The 17,481-nt window shown below is 32.7% G+C and overlaps 1 protein-coding gene and 1 pseudogene across 1 annotated transcript in view; one reads left to right on the top strand and one right to left on the bottom strand.

Annotated features, from left to right (window-relative positions):
• The window catches only part of ORC3 (origin recognition complex subunit 3), a 55,430-nt gene that overhangs the window by 34,085 nt on the left and 3,864 nt on the right, over positions 1-17,481 (bottom strand). The window contains exons 3-10 of the mRNA XM_006926325.3: positions 13,591-13,688; positions 11,949-12,093; positions 9,447-9,551; positions 8,316-8,467; positions 6,906-7,039; positions 5,050-5,209; positions 3,698-3,811; positions 34-167 (exon numbers count right to left, since the gene is read on the bottom strand). Coding sequence (XP_006926387.2) covers positions 34-167; positions 3,698-3,811; positions 5,050-5,209; positions 6,906-7,039; positions 8,316-8,467; positions 9,447-9,551; positions 11,949-12,093; positions 13,591-13,688 — 1,042 coding nt within the window. The remainder of the gene's footprint in view (positions 1-33; positions 168-3,697; positions 3,812-5,049; positions 5,210-6,905; positions 7,040-8,315; positions 8,468-9,446; positions 9,552-11,948; positions 12,094-13,590; positions 13,689-17,481) is intronic.
• LOC112474575 lies at positions 13,899-17,459 on the top strand (annotated as a pseudogene).

Here is a 17,481-nt window from a genome sequence, read left to right on the forward strand (position 1 = left end):
TATTACATGTTAATTACGTAATTCTTTTTTTACCTCCTAAATGATGGAAGACGTCGGATGTTTTCACATTGATTATCTGATAAAAATTTTATTCTTCTCTTGGCTTCTGGGAGATTACAGCACAGAACACTGAGGGGCTGGGAATAGAAATGCTCTAACAGAGAAAGCTGAAAGAAATATAAAGATTACATATATTTGTTACATTTTGGCAGTAAATCTTTTGCTCTACGTCTGCTCAATGCTTTTTTTTTTTTAAACAGCAGAAATACTTAAGGCACTAATGTATTAATAATATCACAATAACACTGCGAACAATGCATAAATGGCTATATACCTTTAATATTTTAAGGCTCCCATTTTGTGGACAAGGTCAGAAAATTATAATCTCTGAAGCAGAAACTAAAAGAAACTAATATAAATGGATAGATTAGCTATGTGCAGAGCAACTCACAATAACAGTAAATGTGGTAGGGATGGGACTGGGGTGTGATCTAATGGTCTAACTGATGCCCAAAAACTCATAAGAAAATACCAATCTAAAGTAAGTGTAAAAACTGGTCTGCTAAATAAATAAAAATGCTACAACAGTAGAAATTTTAGCTACTGATAAAAAAAGAATAATGCAAAATGAGGGATGGCTAAAGAAAATGTATCTTTAAATTTAGTTTTATTTTACAGAGGAAAACATAGTACAGTATCTGAGCATTCTAGTAATTGGTATGCTGTGATAGGCACAGTACAAGGGGGAATGGTTTTCCAGATTCTACCAAGTCTTATATCTCATAAGACTTTCCAAATGTTAAAAACCCTGATTCTAAGCAACCTTCTCATGACTAGTTTGGTTTTTCCAGATACCTTGATACTGGACAGACAGTTCCCTAGACAGCATACAAAACACATTCTAATTACCAGAAAGTAGCATTCCTCATCACAAATTAACAAATTAACATGCTAGTTTATACATCACTGTAAAGATACTTGAGATTGATCCTTCCTGGGTAAACTGATAATGAATTTCTGAGCGTACAGAGCTAAGAAGCAGATACCCAAAGCTAAAGAAAATCCTCCAAAATAATCCATTCTGGAGGAAGTATAAGGCTGTAAGGCAAAGGGCCAGCCTGACAGAAACAAATGAAAATAGAAAGCAACTGTTCATGCCAAGTGCTAAATTATTTTTGCACATATTAACATAATCATGTTTCTTAACAGTTTCCAATTACATTAATATGATAATATTTATTCCAATATTAACACTACCTATTAAACATGAGAAAAGTAAAAAATCAAACACAATAAGGGACTTGCTGGGGAGGAGGAATGAGAGCAAGCCACATGAGTTATAGTAGAGTTATTAATGGGATAAGAACCTAGTTTCACTTAACTCTTTTGTCCAAGTGTATTCTCAATATCTGAGTTAATCGACAAGTTAGTTAACGTATCCACCTAATCAGGGAAGGACTTAAACATACACAGAATGATTATGTGCCCTATTGTACCTCCTACAGAAATCAGGACTTACACATATTTCTTATGATTAGGAAAACTGGACAATTGTGGTCTAAAGGTTCTGCCACTTACTAGCTATGTGACCTTGCCCAAGCTATTTAACCTAAGCCTATTTTTTCATGTGCAAAACTGAGGATAATAATACACATTAATGAAACGAAATACTTAGTAAAGTGCTTAGCACAAAGGAGGTGCTTAGTAAATTATCAGGAACCTATAAAATCATCTAACCTGATTCCCCTTATTCTACAGATGAGGAAACTGAGACCCACCTACAGGTTAAGTAATGTGGTTAACGTCCTTTTCTTCACTCACTTTCGCAATGGTGTTTTAGACTACAGTTTACATTTCCTAAAACTCTTTCTTCTCTTGACTTCATTGATATTCTACTTTCCACTGGTTTTCATTTTTGTTTTCAGTCTCCTTTTCTTTTGCTCCCTCTTATATGTCAGTGTGCCCTACAGTTCTTCCATTCTTAGTCCTTTCCTCGCTCCTCTGCTTGATGCCTCATCCTCATTACATGGCTTCAACCACCACCGTTTAATGATAAAGTCTTAAATATTTCTAGTCCAGTTTTCCTGAGTGCCAAATCTTTATATCCAACATCGCCTAAATTAACCATATTCCAAAAGAAACTCATCCTTTTCTAACAAACTGGCTTTGATTTATATTAACATGCACACTTAATAAATGGTACCAACCTCCAGCTAGAGCCTATGTGTCTGTCACTTATGCTCCACTCTTACACATCCTATTCATGAATTGAATAGGATGTGTAAGAGTGTTCTGTTGATTCTATCTCATCCTCAAATTTGTTTCCTCCTCTCTAGTCCCATTATTACTACCTAAGTTTAACCCTTATCATATCTTGTCTAGATGACTGCAACGACCCTCTGATAGACCTCTCTCCCTCTATTGTTGCCTTTGCCTGGAATGCTCTTCCAATTCTGCCTGGCTAGCTCTTCTTCCTTAGGATACACCTCTGTTCTCCTACAGAATCTCCAGATTCCACTGACTACTCAAAACTGTAAACATAGGTTTATTCTTCTACCTCCTTCATTAAACACTGAGCAATTTAAAAAGAGATTTCTTTGTCTTCTGTATCTCCAGGGCTCAGCATAGTGCTTGGCTTACAGCAGGCTCTTGATAAATACTTATAAGTAAGTAAATAAATGAATAAAATGAAAAGAATGAGAAGTTAAAAGTTGTTATATCTCAGTATCATTTAATCTCACATGTTGCTAAGGTAAATAATATTTTCTTGCTTTAAAATACTTTTTAAAAAAAAGCTAAATGGGGGGGCGGGGGGGGGGAAGCACATATTAGCCATAGCAGACCACTACAGTTATTTTATGTGGAATAAGAATACATATGAGAAATACTTATCATCTTCCAGGCACTACATAAACATGAGGTATTACATTGAACTTTTGTATTGAAGGTTACTAATCAACTTGATAGATGGCATGTGTTCACGATGACTATACTTTGATAGGGTGTTTTAAGTAGTCGCCAAGAGAAGGGAATTATATTAAGTTTAAAAAAACTGAAGAATGGGGTCCTTTTTTAGTTTAGAATAGATATTATGAAGCTAAGTTCATGAATTTTTTTCTAACAATTCATGAAACCTTAGTGAAAGTATATTCCCAATCCACTTGCATATGTATGTGTGCAGAGGACTGCAAACTATGCCCCACAGCCAATTTTTCTAAGGCCCAGAATGTTTTATACATCTTTAAAGGATTATTTTTTAAAAAGAAGAAAAAGAAGAATATGCAAGAGACCATATGTAGCATGCAAAGCCAAAAAATATTTAATATCTGGTCCTTTATAGAAAAAAATATCTGACACCTCGTATACAACGTTTCCTATATAGAAAGTCCATAAGCTTTCATCACATTCTTTAAAAAAGCTCCCGTACTCCCCAGCCCACCCCCATACACAAAATGGTTAAGAAGCAATGGAATGGAGGAAGGTCTTTTTCCATTTTGATATCCAATTAATGTATTCTTTACAGTTTTGCTTCAAGGTAATAAAGCAATAGCAGAACCTAGAATAACATAACTTGAATTTACTTATTCTAGACTTTTCCATTTAAAATGCCTTAGATATCACACTAAATAGTTTGAAATAACATGCAAATTATTTAGAATTGACTTGTGAATTTTCAAATCCATTAGTGTCTTCTTACCTGAAGTCCTTTTATAAAGTTCTGAATTGAGAAATCATGATACAGAAAGATGTTGGTCAGAATCTGTAACACTTTTTCACTTAGTTTAAAGGGAAACTGAGTTGTAAGAAGTAGCTAAAAGAGATAGAAGGGAGCAAGACACATTCCTTGTTAGTCTTTATTCTTCATAAGTATCAAGTATAAATAATGAGACAAAGAATGATACTATGATACAGTAACTATGAAAGCTATACCAGCAGAAGCTAGGTTTTTTTAGGTCAAATATCAACCAAAATTTCAAATTAATTTATACAACAGTAATAACAAAAAGAAGCTATTCATACTACATCTTCATTACCAAAGATGTCCACCATCCTCCATCCAATTTCTGATTTTAAAAAATATTGTCTATCAACTATATAATCCCTTTTCTCCCACCAGAAGCCACTGAAGAAACTGCAGGTTTTGGCAAGTCTTGTTTTCTGATAAGATTTCTTTTTCATCCTCACTGATGCACATTAATGAAGAGTAACACATCATATATTGTTAAATGATAATCCCCAAATTAACAGATGTCGATTTAAAACATATAAAACAGATGAATTTGCATTATTCAACTAATTTTCAATGGCCTAAAGTGAAGATTTTACATCTGAAAATTATGTCACGTAAGGCTTTTTAAACAGAAGCATGGTTATAGAAGGCCAACTGACTTTGGCCACAACCAAGTAATTTTAAATAATGTAGCCGGAAAAATTATTCCTAAAGTATCAATAAACCAATGGATATCACCTTTATGGAGAAAAAATGTAGAAGTGGTTAGTAAATACATAGGGGGTTGTCATTAGTTTACTTTACACAAGCAATATAATGCACACCTTAAAAGAGCTGAATCTAGCAACAATTTGTGGAAGGTCAGTACTGAAGAACTGTATTTCTATTTAGGCAGAAACATAGAACTAAGGTCTGGGAAAATGTTAGTATATTTATTTTCAGTCAAGAGCAGCATGACAGAAGAGTCCACTAAAAACTTCAAATCATTTAATATAAAATGTAAGAATCAAAACATTGTTATTGTTAGCAGGAAGTCATTCACTTCTGTATAAATTTATTTTAAAAACCTACAATTTTCCGTTGAGTAATAACTGATTAAATTGATAGATATTTCATAAACCTTATATTTTTATCTGAAGAATCAATACTATACCACTATAAAAATCATTAAATAAAAATATTAAAATATGTAAAGGAATATATTCAATATCATACTCTGAGATTGTAGAAATTTACCATTACCATTTACATTTATAATCTATTCTTGGCAGTTTTCTCTTCATCCTATTATCACTGGTAAATATTTTTTTTCTTTTTACCTTATCAAGTACTGTAGTCAAATGCTCCTTGCAAGACAAAGACTGGAATAATTCTATACACAATAGAGATGATACTGCATGAGGAAGCAACCGATGGATGATAATAGGAGATGTGGCAATTCCAAAAATAAGTATTAGTGGAAATTCATGTAGATGTTCACTAGTTTTCAAGGAAAAATACAAAAGTGGGATTTCTTTAGCAAATATATTTCAATACATGTTTCAAAGACAACCTTTATGTTAATGCTTACTTTATAAGACACTGCTAAGGAATATTCTTCCAAATACTAAAATTTTCTAGGTCACTCATTTTGCTTTGTCGAAGTAACATAGAAATAGTTATTTTCCAGACATTCTCACTCCGAAATCAATCTATTAATGGTTCCTCTCATTTTATAAGTAAAAACACAGAGGTGCTAAGATTATACAATCTCTAGTGTTAGAAGAGGTGTTAAATACCATCCAACCGTCCCACCCAAAGTACAAGTGCTACCTAGTCTTCCTTACAGTTAGATATCCGGCCTATGCTTTAAGGGTTCAGCGACATGAAGCTCACTGATTTTCAGGATAACTTATTCTATTTATGGACATTTCTAACAGACACTATGTCACCCAGCCTTAACAGCTAAGAATTAGAAAACATGTCTTACATGTAATGTTAAAACTATTAAAAAATTTAAAAATGTTACATCTTTCTCTTGCATTCTTAACTCAAATTTATTGGACATGATTGATTCTGATCACCAGCAGAAACACAAATGACTTCCACAGAGTAAAACAATACTGAGAGCTACTGCAGGTCAGAGTCCGGTGTGTATTATGGCTGATGATTTTGTTTATTCCTTCCTGTTAGCTACTGCTTTTCAGTATTCTAACTTTATTTAGTTCTACCTTCATAGGCATAAAGTACCCAGACTCTCTTACTAATTTAAGTTTTTCTCCCTTACTTTTGATAGTAATAGTAGTCACAAGTCTGAAATCCAAAAAAGTATAGCTCTTCTAGCACTATTCTATACTGTGCATTTTTTCAACATGTTAAGCAGTTCAGTGTTACCATTAAGAAAAGTTCCTCTTAGGATCTAGAAAACTTAATTTCAATGGGAAAAAAGAATACTATCAAAATAGAAATTATATTAGTAAATTATTACACGACATAGCTTTTAGGCATTTGTAGTCATAAGTATTTAGCAAGTTTAGAGAAAACCATATAGAATGGTTTATAGAATAAATTATATCTTTGAAAATGTACCACGGAAAGTGCATGTTATTGGATTTTAAACAGTGTTAGTTACTTCAATTCTAAGTCTCACAGGATTGCCTTGAAGATCGAACAAGATCATGGAAGTAGATTCTCACTAGAAATATTATAATGTTATTTAGAAAACATTCTTGCTCAGTATAACTATATGTAACTCGGAACTTCCAAGGGTAGATAGGTTTCAGAAAATAAGACCTAGAGCTCCAGTGGTGCAAATGGTTTAGAACACACTCATGTAGAAAAGAAGACCTGACAAAAATATCAACCTGGAGTAGTTTACCTATAATAGGCAAGTAAGAGATAATCCTGGTGAGAGAAACTACATTTTATATTGCCTTATCACGCTAGTTAAAAATGGGTAAGTTTTGTCATTTGATTCTCCTTCTCTGGTCAAAAAAGCAGAAAATCTGATGGGTCTTTGGACACTCAATAATAAGGAATTTGAAATCATCTTGGTTTCCATCCAAATGGCATTAAATGAAAATGAAATTGCCAACTGTTTTCTCTGAAAGGTTTTTTTTTTTTTTTTTTTTTAAGTTAAACACTGTTTTCTTAACAAAAAGAATTTTGCGCAAAAGCCGGGTGATACGCCATCTACCTGCTGATGATTATGAAGTCTTGGAGTACTTTCGTGGTGAAGCTTTCCATATCTTTTAAGATAAGCACAACAGGAGGAGATTGCCATTGGCTAGAAGAAGTCCTCTTTTTCCCTGGCATTTCTTGATCTGTCTTCTTTTAAGCCATGGTGGAAAGAGAGTTTAAAGTAAGCCTTACCATCCAATTGAGGTTATAATGCCACATATAGGTATATCTCCCTTTACATTTCACAGTAACATTTTTCCTTTTATTTTTCCCACATAAAAAATAGGAACTCATTCCAACAGTTATTAGTAGAATCTTTCTGTGTCTGACATGGGAATAATAACCAAGAAGAAAAAGGTTCAGTAAAATCTATAACTCATATGGAATATTTATATTTTCTGCTTAGAAAATGACAGGAAAAGCATGGGGAGAAGTGAACATTCTCTATAAAAGTGAATTTTCTGTTAGTAGAATGTCATATTTTGCTTTGCTGTAAGGTGAGAACTAGTATTTTTATTTAAAAAGCGTTATGAGTCACACTACTTGCTACTGTGCTGATAAATTTCAAGTTGAAAAGCATCTTAAATATCACCTGGTTCAATTCCAATATTTTAAAGTTATCTGACAAAAATTGCATGTAGCATTTGATAGCTATAAAATCTAAATTTCTGGATCAAATTAAGATATTATAGTAAGAATTAAACCCAGTTTAATACCTATGTAAAGCAAAATGAAACTTCACTTAAAATGATTTCAGAAAATATATTCATCAGAAAATGTCACCAAAGTAATTTTTCCCACATGGGATACAAAGCATCATAAACTAAGGCTGTGGTTTTGTAGTGCAATTACTCATGAGTCATCTAGGTTATTATTTATTTTCACCAGAGACTAACATGGTAGAATGGAACTTTTTATTTATCAGTTCATTAAATACACTTTACTTAGACAGCATTTATTCTCCCAAAAGTTCTAAACATGAACAAATTAGATTTTATATGTATATAGCTAGTTCTAATTGGACTAAGGTGGCAATGGTACTGGCAATATGGTTCTACTGCATGAAACAAAATAATGAGTAATCTGAGATAATATATTAACATTATAGTCATTGTCACAAAGAGAATCTGCAGCAGAACTGATTCCAGATACTGTTTTGTCACTAGATGACATATTCTCCCACGTGTAAACATTTTACCAGGAAGTAGACCACATACTGATAAAAAGATACTTTTAAATTCTCGTAGCCTTAGGAAAAACAAGTACTATTAAAAAAACAGCTAGTGCTGCATATGCAGCATTAAATAAACAGTATGCTGCATATGCATCTCCTTATTAGAACAGAACAGTACTATGCTTAATATAATTCCAAGCCTCTTCGATCATATGCCAATTTCCTGGGAGAAAACTGTCAGTTTACATTTACCTGTGTGACATTCCTATACCAACTGGAAAGAGAATCCATTGAACAATGCATCTGTTTCTGAGTGATGTGAAAACTGTCCTCCTCTTCGGATTCCACATCCGCACAGCAGTCCATTAACTGTGAGACCAGCTTTTGTAAAAAATGTTTCACATCTACAGAATATGAAAGGTAAGAAAGCTTATTTCTCCTTAAAACAAAACTAAAACAACTGAAACGTCTTGATGAGTATATTACATTACTTGGGTAGAATGTGTTTTTCTATATTTAACATTAACATAATTTAACATATATTAACTATTAATACCTATTAGTATCTTCTCCTTAAAATTTAAATTTAAACTTCATTAATTCAGATTAACATTAGGCCAAACTTTATGAGTACTGTCTATAATAAAAGTGTCGCCTAAGCAAGTGAATAAACATGAAAACTTAATTATATCAGGAATAATATATATTTAAGTTACTTCTGGGCAGCAAAAGGTTTGTAAAGACCTTTAAAAAGGATCAAAAGTGTTATTTACATAAGTTATTTTACTGATTACAAGTCTTCCATAAAGTCATTTTAAAAGATGTCCTAAGGGATTTTTACTTAATACCAATCAGTTTATGAATATGAAAGTACTTTAGGCACATAATGTCCTTATATCCGCCCAAATCTAAACACATTTTACTCTATTAGTGTCCACATCCTTTATGATTTAATGGCTTCAGATACCCAAGGTTAGCTCTGGCAATGCACTATTTTTATCATGGTAGCCTTTCAGATGGGACGATAAGATGATTTGAGGCTGTAAATATGTAGTCTAGTCTCTGTTAGGATAAATAAGATCTCCCCATTCCTTAATTCTTACCTCCCTGTCCCAAACCTTCCAACTTTAAATGCCTGGACTATTATTGTCAGGGAAGCTGATATGGCAGGGGTGAGGCTAGAATAAACAAAGAAAACTGGAAACAGTCCTGCAATAGTCAAGATTACTCTGGGAGGCACTAAACTTCACCCTGCCAAAAATGTAGTACCATGCTCTTCCCAGAAATAAAAAGGGATAAAGAAAGCTTGAGAGAGAGAAAGAGAGAGGGGATAGAAGAGATTTATAACATCTTACCAAGGTTATTAAAGCATTTATACTTTACCTGGACAATCTCTAGCTTGCAATGAGACTACATATGGAGTGACATTATTCTGAAGGGCTTCTGTTAGACTTCTGAATGTTAAATCATGATCTGTTACATTCACACCTGTGGGATTATACATCAATATTACTCCATTTTTATTATTAATAATTCAACAACAAAAGCTATCTAACATGTCAACTGAATTACTAAGTAAAAACATTTTTACAATGATGAAAATCAGAAATCAAGAAAATATACTGCATAAATGCAGAGATCTCCATTAACAATAGATATCTAGAGACACATATTATTCTTATTTGTTAGAAAAGGTATTTAGCACAACTTTTCCTTTTAAAAAAATTACCAGGGATGTGTAGTTGACCCTTGAAAACATCTTAGGAATAATTTCATTCCTTTGTCACATTCAAAAAGAGCTCTTTAAAATAATTATTCAAAAATAAGGACTATAAATTCCAGCCTTCCTCTGACCCTAACTTAACTGAGGAGAATCTAGTCGTTAATACTATTTATGACCACAGTAGTAAATATAATAGGTAAAGTGTACAGTAAACTGATTTCTGACGGAAGAGCCTAAAAACAAATTACAACTTTAGGTCCTTTAGGTATTTACTAAACCCTGGTTCTCATTTCCACAAATCAGAGTTTTATTGCTCTGCATGCGGTTATCAGCATTGAGTGAAAATTTCCCCATTACTTTAAAAAAAAATTCTATTAACTGATAACTTCCCTAACATCACAATCTGTGATCTCTAGAAAGTATTTTGGCACTTAGGCAGGTGGCAGCCACAGACATCTTAAAACTACTTGACACTTGCTACCATAAAATTTCACCTGCTTGGAAGCAAAAGAAAAGGTTCAGAAGCATCCAGGCCACTAAAAAGCAATATTTCTTTTTTTCTCTAAGACAGCCAACAAACAAAAATGTTGGCAGGCTATTTTTAAATGAACATATACTAAAATAAACAAATAAACAGATATACACCTATTAGAAAATAGAAAACGTGCAACTGTACTTAAGTATCTTTGAGTACAGATTTTTTTAAAGTATCAAAATTATATTCTTAGCATGTAGTATGGTCTATGACTGTAATATATTTCTGAACAAATTTAGGAGTTCAGTGAAATATTGGCTTGTCTTGTCTGACTTCATCAGCTATTTAACACTACATCCCTTACAACAGACTTGTCTATTGAAAACAAGATAATCAACAATGTCTTTAACTGGAAAAATGTTCTCTTCAGACCACTGACTTTGAAGTAGATGATTTCCATTAGCTTCCTTTCTCCTTTTGACAGTTGGCAGAAAAGGGATTTAAACAGTGCTCTCATGACAATCAGGCCATCCCTCTTCGTTGTTTCTCCCACTCTATCTCCAATTGCTGTAACATGGCAGCAGAGAAAGAAAGCACTCAACGGTACAAGACAGCCATCACTGGGCCTCAGCTTCTCATTCATAAATAAAAGGGGTTTTGAACTTAAGTGGCAGGCTGCACTAAAAAACTGGTCCACACTATTACAGAAAACACAACGTGGAGTCTTATTACTCAGAATGGTTATGGGATTAGCAGTATGGGTATCAGCTGGAGGCCTGTTAGAAATGCAGAGTTACAGGCCTGACTCAAGAATTATTAAAGAACATTTGCATTTACTAAGATCCCTGATGGTTACCTGTAGGTACATTAAAGTTTGAGAAGTACTTCCCTAAATATCAAGGTTAGGAACAGTATTAGACAGTATTAAACAAAAGAATTAATTTCTTATCTCAGAACCGACTAGCATAACAAACTCTGAATAAAGATCAAATTGGAAGTACAATGACGGTATATTAAGAATCTAAATAAATTCAACTTTCTTTTCAAAAGGTTGAAGAAAATTTGCTAATATTCAAAGAAATTTTTTCCATTATCCTGCAATTCAGATGTTTGGTTAAAATGGGAAATTAATGATGGATATTTAAATACTTAAGAAATTTACAACCTGTAGTGTGAAAGCAATTCGTATATAATTCAACCAAATGGCATTCTAATTAATATTCATACAATATTATGAAACAATCCAAGGTTGAAAAACTAAGAATAGGGAAATAAAATTAAGATCACAGAGTAACTGAAGATATGATTTAAAAAAAAGTATAAAAATCAAATCTATTAACACACTGGTAGATTCTTTATTACCAAATTCAAATCTTATATATTTTCATAAAATAACTAAGGAAGAAAGAATAACACAAACATGTTTCCTCTTCATTTTTCAGACAAAAGGTTGAAGAAGGTACTAGCTAATCCTAGATCAATTTCTTTTAATTTACAGATGTATGCTCAGTATAAGGAACTTTTATTGGTTTTGAAAGTATGCCTAACAAACTATAATTGGTTTAAATCTATATATGAAAGAGAAAAAACAGTTTATCAGAACAGGTTATTCCCTACTATTTTCAAAAACATCAATTAAACACACACACACACACACACACACACACACACACACACACGTACATACCTAGAACAAGAGCAGCAGTTGGAATTTCTCTGAGTTTTATCTGATAGCCCCAGCCTCTTGAATTCTTCTGGGATCCAGAATGAGACTTTTGCAGAAATTCGATTAGACTGTCAAACAGGTTTTTATTTAATTCTTCTTGCAGTCGCTACACAGAACACACAAAACTTTATGGATTATTATCAGTAATAATCTGATATGTCTTTCCAAGTTTGGGAAAGAAAATTATCATGAATTCAATTCTAAAGATTACATGTAAAATTAAAATCATAATGAAATATAATCATAATGAAATAAAAAATCTTTTTTCTTAAATCTCCAGTGATTGGTGCTTTGGATACCCTCATTATAGAATCTCACTTATTTATTCAACAAGTACTAACTACCTTACAAATGAAAGGTAGTCTCTATGCTAAAAAAATGACCAAGAACATTTACAATTAAAATACATTGTGTAAAATGCTATGATAATATAGAAACAAAGAGTAGGACCATCTAACTTAAGCTGAGGAGGTGATACAATTGAGCCAAAGCATTAGAGCAGGTGATGGAGGTGATGGTAGCTAAAAGAAAGTTAGAAGGAATAGGGAGTAAAGAAGACAAAGAAGAAAGCACCAAACATCTGGGGAACCACAGATACACCTAAGCACAAAGAACAGGAGAAGTGGTAGGGAATGAGACTGGACAAATAAGCAATGGGCTAAACCAAGAAAATAAATATCTGATGTTAAAGAGTTTGGATTTTAACCTGTGGGGAGAACCACTGAAGGGATCTGAAGTAGAGACATGATTAAATCAGTGTTAAGGAGGGTTAATCTGGCAGCACTGTGAAGGCCAGAGTAGAGGGGACTGGAAAGGGTGTACTGGCAGTAGGGCTGGAAAACCCCTGTAGCCTGACCCGAAGGAAGAAGGATTTATCTAATTTGACTAATGGTGCCACAGGGACCAGTGACAGACCTGAAGGGTTTTACATCAGAGGCAGGGACATCAGTTAGGAGGATATTAGGACAATCCAGATTAAGAAATGAAGAGGACCTAAACTGGAAGCCACAAACTCAAATACCTTCAAGGGTCCATGGAATACATGAAGGAGCAAAGCTCCCAGGTGTAAAGCAAGAAAGGATGGTAGGAAACAGTAATAAACTAGAAAAGTGCATAACCTTCTCAAAGGCATTAAAAAGCAAAAAAATATAGCACTGTGTTGGTCAAACAAAATAAATTCCCTCAAGATGCTAGCCCTAGAGCTATGAATCTGTTATATAGTGAATAAATTTTCAGAGCTGCGATATAAAGAATATGATAACTGGATATGAGGATGAGGGAGTGAAGTGTAGTTTAGAAATAAGCAGCTTATTTCTTACTTGCATAACTGAATGGACAATGTAAAGCGTATCATCATTTTAAGTGGTGTGAGAATATATAAATGATAGCCTTACCAGCTATCACTATAAACATATGTTCCAATACCTGAAGCTATATTTAATATTTTGAACATGAGGGCTTTTTAGTATATACAGATTATGTTTAATCAGTATTACCAATATTTCATCAATACTCTTGTAAATACTCTTGGTAGAAAGATGGGAAGGAACAAACATGAGATTTACAGTATTAGAGAAATGCTGTTATGAAAAAAAATATTCACCTCAGTTTCAGATTTCATCTGCTGCCATATCAACTGATATGTTTCAAATCGAAGCTTACTGTCCTCTGACTCTTTTTTCCCTTTATTAAAATAGTCCTCTAAAAATAGAAAGAAATAAGTCAGTTTCTTTTTTACATAATAAAAGTTAGAAAATCTCTGTACAAAGTCAATATCCTTTACATTTATTTATATATCTTACATTCTTAATATATTAGTTGTATCTATAAAATTAAAATATCTTTAATTTTTAATTCTATCATTTATTTTTGAATTTCTAACAGTTTTCATTTAATGGTTTTGATCTGAGGTATATACATTTAATATTAATATATTTTTGACTTCAGTTCTAGTATCCTGCCCAGCAAAGAATTAGTCAAAATGATGCCTGGAGGTTTAATTGAAGCCAAACCTGCCACTCTAGAAATCAAGGAGATTGCTAATGAAGTTAAATCATAGCTTGAAGGAAAAACAAATGAGACTTAGGAAGAATCTGAAGCTGTAGAATACAAAACTCAAGTGGTTGCTGGAAAAAATTACTACATTAAGGTACGAGTAGGTCATAATATTTATATCTACCCGAAAACATTCAAAGCTCTTTGACACTTATTGGTTACCAGAATGACAAAAGCAAGGACAATGAGCTGATGGGATTTTAGTGTTATGTTCCAAAAGTGGTCTGATTTCTTTCACTAGCTACTGATTAATGATCCCTGCTAATAAATGCAACTATCAATAAAGAAGCTTTACATTTTAAATAAATGAATTTCTTCAAAAAAACGTATTTTATTATTTGCTTTTATTCTAAGGCCTTGTATACTTTGTTTCATATATTTGCTTTGAGCTCTCCTTTATTAAATGATATTACTCTTGCTCATTTGTTTGATTGACATAGATTAGCCCAGCCTTTTAGTCTGATTATATTATTTTACATATTTTTAGAATGTTTTCCTCCAAATCATTAGCCATTTATCAAAATACCATTTGTTGCAGTAGCTTTCAAACTTTTTCAACCATGATCCACATTAAGGAATGCATTTTACACAGTAATCCAACATGCACACATATAAGAGAAACAAACAAAAGTCCCACAAAACAATACTTTTATCGTGTGATAATGAATATTATCTATTGTTTTTTAAAACTCTCATGACCCACTAAATTGGTATCATGACTCGCACTTGGGTTATATATAACTTTCAGTTTGAAAGACACTCATTTATTGAATAATCCATCATTTCTCACGATTTGAGATGCCTTTATCATCTAAATATATATATACTTAAAAGTTTGTCTTTTGTTCTACTAAATCCAACTGTATTCTCATATCAGTCCCAAACTGTTTTAATTATTGTAGCTTTGTAGTACATTCTAATATTGAATAGATCCAGGTCTCTCTCCTACCACCACCAAATATTATCATACTTTTTAAAAAATTGTAAGCCATTCTTTCAAATTAATTTTGTCATTTCTCAAAAATAGTTATTCTGACTGCATAAAATAAAATCTGTAGGTTGATTTGGGGAGAAATGGCATTTTTAATATATTAAAAATTCACATCCAAAAATACTCAGGTCTCTTCTTTTAGTCAAATATTTTTCATTCCTTATAGTTTTCTACTTTCCTTCATATTTCTTTTTGTTTACTTCTAGGTATTTTATTGTAACAGCTAGAACTTTGATGATATTAAATAATAATTGCGAAAGTACACGTTTTGTTCCTGACTTCACTGAGATGCTGCCAGTATTCTACTATTAAGTTTTAATGCTAACTGCTAGTTTGGAATAGAAAGTGTCTTTCATGTTAAGAAACTCTAATCATAGTTGACTCAGAGTTTTTGACAAATATTGATTTTTAACTTTTATCAAAAGGCTTAGAATATATTGAAGTCATCATACGCTAAAATAGTAGACAAGGTTATAATATAAAAATGTAAACAAAAAAAAGCAAGGAGATGCACTATTACTAAGAGACAAAGCAGAACAAGAAGGTAGTCTCAAATAGAAAAAGTCATTTTATTTTGAAAATGAGTAAAATCATATAAAATGTTAAAGTGGCAAATCAAGACATGATTTTTTTAAAATGTGCTGAACAATGCAGCAAAATAGATAACAAAAAAATGTTAAACACTGGGAAACAAGAGCAGCAGGACACTTTAACCTATTACCATAACTGTATCATTTATTGATCAAGTAGGTAAAAAAATAAATAAATACTGAGAGAAGCTAAAGAATATAAGCTCTCTCACTAACAGGTTCCCTCCTGCTCCCACTCACAATGCTTTACTTTAGCATGAACATCTATCAGGGTGCCAGTGCCAGTGCCAGTCTGTCTCTTTCTTTCTCCCCTCTCTCTCATTCATATTCCCCCTCTCCCATCTCACTTTCCCAAATACTGAGAAGAGTTACCAGTCTGCTCTTAGAGACAAACCCAAGTATCTTCAAGTCAGGGGACAGATGGTGGTGGACATAATGCAGAGCATCTTTCTACTTTTTCAAGCAATCTTGATTCAAGAATTGAAGCCAGTGAACTCAAGTGCTAAAATCTGGATATGTTTTCCTCATTCCTACTCCATCTGTCTTAAAATCAAGGTCAATTCACCTAAGATTTTCATATTATAACAGTATCTGTTGGTCTTAGATCAGCACAATGAAAAAAAAAATCTAATGTACTTCAAAGCAAAATTCAAATTATACAATTTACACATTAGGTTCACTAACACTAAAGATTTTACACAAATCTTAATAAATTATAGTTGAAATCTAATACAAAAAGTTCTAAACAAAAACTCGCCTCATATTATGAGAGGTATCAAGTAATGGTTAGACCATGGACTCTAGACTCAGACAGCTTGGGTTCAAATCCCGGTTCTGCCACTTACTAGCATTCACTGAGAAAGTTCTTTATATGTCTAAGTATTCTCACATATTTTAATGGAGAAAATTATATATTCTTCATAGTTTGCTGTGAGAATTAAACACATAGCAAGTGCTAAAATAGGCCGGCACATAATAAACATTAATAAATATTAGCAATTTTATTAGTTATAGTAATATTGCTGATATCAGATAACATTTCATGCTATGTATCCTTTATGGATAATGGAGGAACAAGTCTTGACTTTTCTCTGAAAATGAACTATTTCTCCCTAAGTTCGGCAATCTCCAAAATCAAAAAAAAATCCGTAAGTTAAACACTTAAAAATAAAATTACTTATAATGTAGCTATTCTTTGTTTATTGTTTCCAATTCTATCAGTGTCACTTTTCATTTTCAGGAAGGCAAGGAACACAGAAAACTTCAGGTTTCTTTGAGACCAACTCTATAAGGGTGTAAAGCTTGAGATCACTGTTTATTCTCCCACTGAGAAACTGGATTCACATCACAAGTCATATTTTCTACCCTCTGTTCCCCTCAGTATGGACCATTATTTTATTATTTGCTCTTAAACAGACATATCTTATCTAGCTGGTCTCAAACCAAAGGTCTGTATTGTGTGATGTTTTAGAAAAACCCTATTCTAGATATTCAAGATATTTCCTTAATCAATGGTATAGTTCACTTTTTTTCATTCAAAACTAGTGCATGAGTATGCTTAATTCCGCATCATAATTTTTCCATCATTAACCTTCACAGTGCTGAATGCTAAATATAAATATCCAATCAGCCTGTAAAGAGCTTTTAAAAATACCAATACCTGGGTACCACTCCCAGATATTCTACTCAGATGGTCCGGGCTGGGGTCCCAGCACTGGTATCTTTAAAAAGTTCCCCAAGTTGAAATCTGATTAAGGTCAATAGATTGTACCAATGTTAGTTTCCTGATTGTGATACTATACTATAGTTATGCAAAATGTTACACTAAGAATAACCAGGTGAAGGTACAGGTAAACTC

The sequence above is a fragment of the Pteropus alecto genome, unplaced genomic scaffold (genome assembly GCF_000325575.1).
Source record: "Pteropus alecto unplaced genomic scaffold, ASM32557v1 scaffold7, whole genome shotgun sequence".
In the NCBI taxonomy this organism is placed as follows: domain Eukaryota; kingdom Metazoa; phylum Chordata; class Mammalia; order Chiroptera; family Pteropodidae; genus Pteropus; species Pteropus alecto.